Consider the following 7,378-nt stretch of genomic DNA (forward strand, 5'->3'; position numbering starts at 1 on the left):
TCAACCATTATTAAATACCCATGGCACTAGCATCGTCTTGAAAAATAAAAACGTCTATTTGTCAGACAAAAACGTACTTCTTTTAGCAGAGAATTGTTTACATTACCTGGTCATTTTAGTCATTTAACGTAACAGCTAATATTTAGCTAGTGTGGTGTGAACTCCACTTATTTATACTATTTGTTCTTCAGCTTTTTCATGTTGGCCATATACTCTGTCGTATATGTTTGAATAATCAAAAGTCTCTTTGGTCACGTGTCAGGGAAACAATTCGTCATCTTTGACAATAAAGCAGCATTTTCTGCTTATTTGCGACAATGTGAAATCAGAATTAAACCTCAAATCCAGTTCTCAGTTTGTAAAATAGATAAGACCAGACTTTATTACACAATGTATATATTTGATACATGTCACATGTGTAAAGTTTGCCAGACACATTATTCTCTCACTGGTGTGTTGCACCTATTAATATCTGCTAAAAAGTCGTACTTTTCCATCTATGTCTGTAAAGCCATACTCCAATGCCAAGTCTCCTGATGACAAAATACGACCTGTTTTCTTCATAATGTTTGGGTCTGTAAAATAAGTGAATTTATATTATAGAATTGATATTTTTAAGTTTGATAACTTTGATTAGAACTAATTTTGCAGTTCAAAAAAAGGTGGACACAAATTGTGATTCGCAGTTTAAAATTAGACTTGTTTATATTTATTAGCTTTTATACTTAATAATACATCCTAGAAATACAAACTTATATAGTAATTATTGTTAAACAGTAGATTGCTCACGAGAAAGCGAATAATTCCAATAATTGCAATTTAATATAGCACATATGCACAACGTATAATCAAGAATGGCAACCCATAATTTCTTCACGGCCAAGTGAAGAAAACAAAACACTCACCAAAATTCATAATAAATTATTAAATCGCCGAATTGTAACTAGATCAAGAACTTATTCAAAAACATAGTGGTCGTGACATCAGGTAGTTTACAAGGTCATATCTAAACAAGACATGTAAAAACGGGGTTGATACATGTCATCCAATTACAGTATGTAGTTGCAAGATATCCCATTGCACCAAACCTGCCCAGAATAAGGTTTACTAAATGATCATCAGACGACAGGGTGAATCTAACAGACAAACTAGAGGAGAGGAGTTTGTATTAACAGTGAGGAGTAACAGTATTAACTTTGCCAGGAGATACCTAGATACCTAACGTAGGTCAGAGATGTCATGTGTAGTACCAGCAACGTAGGGGCCCATAATATAGCAAGAAACTTGCTTTGTCATTAATGGTGTCAAGTGGGTGGCATGAGCTGATCTCTGCCATTACTACACCAGGCCCTATATCTCAGGTTTCGGTGGTATCGCGTGAAGTAATCAATCTCAGCTGAGAAGGGAGGTGATAGGTGAAGAACCTGTGCAAAAATACTGCTTTTTCACTCTACATATATTTTATTTTATAATGTAACAGTTATTAAGTCAAAGAACATAGATTGATTGCAGCCCTGTACATCTGTGCCCGAAAGTTGGTAGATTTAAGTATAGGTGAATTATTTCGTATAATTGTTTCAAGTAATGATACTTTCATTCTTAGCATTTTATTTTCTATATTTTTTATATGTTTTAGTTTTGTAAGTTTCGTTGTCCTGAATGTTGTTTTGTTTTGTTGTTGTTATTACTATTGGTCTTTACTCAAGGTTTCTTTGGTACATTCCAAATAAAATTCTATCTTATCTTATCTTATCTTATAAATGTTAGGCGAGTGCTATTGATTGCTGCAAAGCGTCTTGTTTTAAATTGTTGCTATACTTAAAATCGTGGTGAGCATATTCGAGTTATTATCTCTCATTTAATCAATGCACCATTAGGTGTTAACCTTAATTAACACAATAGGACAGTACATCTGGGTTGTATGACTTGTATACGGAGATAAGTTAGTAACTAGTAATATCGAGTTACAGACAACCTAGATTTGTGTTGTTGTTTGAACATTCTCATAACATAATTCATTTTAACCATGTTGTAAGCTTGCTTGTTGCAATTTATGTCTTTAGTCACTTGGCACGTTTGTAGAATTTGAACCACAATAACAATCGTAGTTCGGTTAACTATTAATTAAAGTTCGACTTACTAGATATGGACGTTCTACAAAAACCAAAATCTATGTTGCCCGTAAATCCACGTTCATTTAACTGTTAATTGAACATCATGGTATAAGTTGGGTGTGGTGTGGTCGTGAACAAACATATTCATAAAAAGAAAACAAAATCAAAATTGTAGCAGGCGTTTTTCAGATCCACTACATAGTGGGATGCTGAAAAAGTAAATTATAATTTTGTTATATATTTAGAATAAAACATGTCGCTAGTTACCGCTTGCCAGGTGTACGATTCCCTTGCCACTATACTCGGCACTTTCTGCATTTTCAAATAGTTTCGTTGTCTGTAAAGATGAAGAAGAAAATTCAAAATCTATATTCACATTTTGTGTATCAAAAATTCCAACACTGCACATCAACAATAGCAACAATGGACGAATGTAATGATGTCTTGTGTGACTAAAAGATAATGGCGCGGCAATGGTATGAAATTGAGATGAACTGCAGTTGAATATTTTCTGCTCACAGTGAGATCCCGCTTTATGCGTGAAATAGGACTCAAACAGGAGACATAAAGGTTATAGCGTTCGAGTGATGTAAAAACATCGATTGTGATTCGACAAACGCAAAACTATTGATTGGGTATTTCCACGCCCAATAATGTCATAAACACATTTGATGATGGTCAGTTTAGATGAAGTAAGGATATCTCAACATTTCAACATTGAAAAACAGAAACTCAAATTCACATTATTCGATTAAGCGGTAGATGTTTAATTTGTGTCTTACACGCATCGTGCGAGATCTCACATTGAGCAAATACAAATCTAATCATAATTAACTGTAATCAGGAACTAGTCAGGAACATGCCATAGCGTTACATGCAATCAATTAACACTTGTTTTAATTACCACATATCCTTTTTCACCAATTTGGACTCGAGTCAACGTATCCTTGACCATTTCAGTTTTCACAGCCCCAGGGTGCAACGAAACAGCCGCAACGTTGTGTTCTCTCAGCTCATGCGCACAGTCACGTGCCATTCTGTCAACCTAAAATAGTTCACATCAGTAAATACACAGGTGCCTTAATGGATGTAAGCAATATCATACAAATAAACTACTGTTTGATTGTGTAGTTGATCGTAATTTAGAATATAACATATCTCTAAAAACAGTTATTTTCATTGATCCATACAATGACAATCCAAAGGCATTCATTACATCCATATACCCATATACACAACAAACAGATCTTCGTCTTTAGAGGGCGCTACTTACACAACAGTGTGTATCATGTTCATTTTCATTCTTAACATTGAACCACATGGCAGTATAACGGATCCTATGATAACTGGTATGCAATTAGTCAGTTTCATAAAAATCGGCCAATAGGCCGGACGCCCAATGTGTTTTGCCAAAAAGGAATGGTATATTATTCCCACTGAAACCTCATCAGGTCTGCGTATTATCACAACTCATCATTAAATCTAATTGTTGTTTCATGAGATATTTGCAGAACAAACACACATATATACATTGATGCAATGACTCCCATTGCATGCCTTGCACACAGCAATCAAAAATACATCTTGTCATATGCATATTACAGCACTTGCTATAGGCCAGAATACGTTAAACAAATAAAAGATTTGATGGCCAAACCATAATTAACTAACAGTTTTCTAGATTTCTAAAGAGCTGCATATCCAGTTGTATTGATTTAGATTAGTGGTTCTTGATACATGCATCCCAATACTAGATACTAGTACAGGAGAAAAATAATTTGCATGGTAGTTTTAGCCTTCTGAGTTTTTAATGAATTATTCCAATTTAAGCAATTGAGCTGGTAGATTTCAAGAAGTCAAAAATAGCATTTTTTTTACTGTAAATATGCACTAAAAAATATTCTACAAAAATATCACTATCAACCATGTACATCAAATAGAGTCATAGAAGAAGTCATTTAAATTTTTTTATAGTTTTTGGTAGGTAGATAGTTTGTTTAAACAAATTAAAGGGCGGCAGTCGTCGTGCCGCATCCTGTTCGATATGAGACTCATAGTGACGTATGCAACAACATAAAATACATTGTTTATTTAAATGAAACTCGAACACGCGCTGCGCGCCGACCATCGCGCTTTAAGTCAAACTGGAGAAGAAGTCGCCCACATCCATTCATCCAGAGGCCAGACACAGCATCTTCGGATTAGCTCAGCGAACCTACGCTCCGGTGAGCTAAAATGCTAACACAGTAACTTTCATTCAAATTCTGAATAGCAACGATTATAGTTACCCCGGCTTTTCCAACACCATAAGCAACATTAAGAAAGTACATCAGCCCCCCTTGTGACGAGATGTTGATAATCAAACCCTGCTTTGCTGGTACCATCATTCTTGCTGCAAACACTGATGCAACGTAATGGCCTCTGACGAAATAAAGTAAACACTGACAATGTCACATGATATGCTAGCCTGAATTAACATGTTTTCAAAAGAAAAGATATTAATGCGCAAGGTCTGTGTTATGATGTTCAGTAATTCCTTAATAGAAAGATGTTATCAAAGTTAAGCTGGTCTGCACCACTAATCAATATCACAGGAATTGTTCATGCAAGTTTATGAAAACCAGAACATTAAAAATCATACCAGCAATATAATAAAAACATACTTATTTCCTTTCAAATGACATTAAGTTACGACAGAAACACACACATGTAGGTATACCATATAATTAAAGTACAGCATCGTCGTAACGCGTTGTATTTGATGTGGGTCCCATGCGACATATACAGCGCGTGCAAAGTTTACCCACTCAACGACTGTAGCGTTTTAGGACTAACTGAAAAAAAATATTGATTGCATGTGAATGAAAGTACCTGAGTCCCACTTTGTTCACAGTGTTCCAAAAGCCAGGATCGAGTTCCCAGAATTTGTTTGTTGGACCTTCGAGCATAGCCTGAAGAAAGGGAAAACAAATAAAATGTTAGATTATCATACACGTGATGTATTTGACGTCACTTGCAATACAGTATGTACAATGGCTTTACAAATGTCGATATTACCATCTTGGTCACATTCAATAGTTAATTAGAAAAAAACAACTATCGCCTTGTGCATATCACTCACTTGAACGCCTGAATATGCATTGTTAACCAAGAGGTCCAATCGCCCATTTTGTTCTTTTTTGACTTTATCGAATAATTCTTCTACTTGTTTATCATCTGTGTGATCACATTTCACTGGTATACAGGTGCCACCACGTTCTTCGACCTGAACATAATGACAATATTATGTGTTTGTCACACTGTGTAACACATCAACCAATACGTATTCAGGTTGATTAACGGTAATACCACATTAAAGTAGCTTGTTCAGTGTTGTTCAAGAACTGTTGTAGTTCATCTGATAAAGCCATCAAAACACATGCAATTGTTATGATTATGATAAAAGCATAAGGATTTCTTATGTGAAGGTTTAAATAACCAACATTTTGATTCAAAATGAAAATTGAAAAACTTGCAAATGATCATTAAAACGACCCCCGACTGTAAAAATGACATTTTGGTTAAAAACTTGAAACTCTCATAATCCTGTAATTGTAATACATATATTAAATATGGCAAACATCTAAATCATGATCCCAGAAATAATTTATATTTCATTGCAAAAATTGATCAAAATTAGAACATAAATACAGCATATAATAGGATGAAGTATTGTACGAATAAAAGCATGACATTTGGTACACGTGTATTAATGTGTATGTAGATTCGTGGTATATATCAAATATATAAAAAATGTAAATGATATAAATAATGATTAATCAATTATATGAGTATATAATTATAATATAACACTGGGGTTTAATGGTTTAGCGGCTGTATTCGGTAATTGTAGAGTTAATTAGTCGCCTTAAATTGACAGATTATATATACTGAATTATACATGAGACATTGTCTAGACCTGATTAGCTAATATTTCCAATAGACTTCGCTAATAATTGAGTAAATGGATTTGAAATATCCATTAGAGGGCATTATATGCCACTTTTGTTTTTTAATGAAATATGCATTATTTCTTGAATCGATAATAATATTTCATATTATGATACCAATATTTGCCATATTAAATACATTTAATTTAATGTAATATAATTTCAGAGTTATGTTAAAGACTTTTCAAAGTTTCAAATTTGGAATCCAAAATGTTCTTGTTTTTGCCTTTTCCTGACCAGACTTGCATACAGAGTATTGTTCATTTGTTGGTGTTCTTTTCATTTGCACTACCATCATATTTGATTTTATTAAAAAAATAAACGTGCAAGTCCATTAATTTACCCTATCTGCTGGTTTATATAGATTATAATGTGGGGCGAGGTTCTTCAGGGTTTTGGCTTATAAATATTATAGTAGTAAATGTGAGTACCTGTTTTGCGGTTTCTTGCAAGGATCCTGGTAATGGTGTGTCATTTGGTGTAAAGGTTCGACCTACAGGATTACAAACAATATATACATTTTGCGCTATTCAAATCGACCCAATGTGCAGTCTCCTATGCTTACACGGTGTATCATTATAGTGGTAACCGACATGGGAAGGCCATAAATAGTTGTGAAATTAGGTCAGTGCCTTTTTCCACGGTGCTTTGGGTGACCTCACAAAATCACTATTGGGTAAGGAACCATTCTTCTCAGTCGTTTGGGTCCCAGAGTAACGTGTTATTATCAATATGTCAAGCTCAATATCGGTCTTTATACTTTCCATTTATAGAAGGCAGCGAGTGAATTAGATTAACAATAAAGCATATGACCCTGGAAGAACAAGCGACAGTGATGTATATATAAACGTACCTGTTATGTAAACCGTAGCTCCAGCCTCTGCCAGTTGTAATGCAATTCCTTTACCGATGCCACGACTGGCACCAGTTACTACGCAAACTTTACCCAACAATGGACGTGACATTATTTTGTATCTCGCAATCTGTGTAGCGTAATACGTGTCCAAATGTCGTCCAAACGTGACGTCTTACGGTCAAAGGTTGTAGGATAGGTTTAACGCACTATTAAGGTCTCAAACAACTAATCGGCCAGTCAAGTGCCCATTTCTCCGGGTTGTTTTGTTTCCATCTTTTTTTTAGTATTTGTTTGAGCTGAACAACGAGCATTTTGTTTTTATCTTTGGAACTTATTTTTGCACACCTACACACTAATATCATTGGTGGTATACAACCCAGGTGTGTTGTTTGAGGAGAATCTGTGTAAAAATGTTATTC

At 34.6% G+C, this 7,378-nt stretch overlaps 1 protein-coding gene across 1 annotated transcript; it reads right to left on the reverse strand.

Annotated features, from left to right (window-relative positions):
* Window positions 1-348: 348 nt before the first annotated feature.
* LOC146742728 (dehydrogenase/reductase SDR family member 1-like) lies at window positions 349-7,138 on the reverse strand. The gene is made up of 8 exons (XM_085500862.1): window positions 6,957-7,138; window positions 6,535-6,596; window positions 5,236-5,379; window positions 4,986-5,065; window positions 4,403-4,535; window positions 3,019-3,159; window positions 2,382-2,451; window positions 349-575 (listed from the first exon to the last, which is right to left on the reverse strand). Exons 1-8 carry the CDS (start codon window positions 7,066-7,068, stop codon window positions 466-468), a joined length of 852 nt encoding a protein of 283 aa, XP_085356988.1. The 5' UTR covers window positions 7,069-7,138; the 3' UTR covers window positions 349-465.
* Window positions 7,139-7,378: the final 240 nt, after the last annotated feature.

This window comes from Saccoglossus kowalevskii, chromosome 6 (genome assembly GCF_978046115.1).
Source record: "Saccoglossus kowalevskii chromosome 6, keSacKowa6.1, whole genome shotgun sequence".
Classification (NCBI taxonomy): domain Eukaryota; kingdom Metazoa; phylum Hemichordata; class Enteropneusta; family Harrimaniidae; genus Saccoglossus; species Saccoglossus kowalevskii.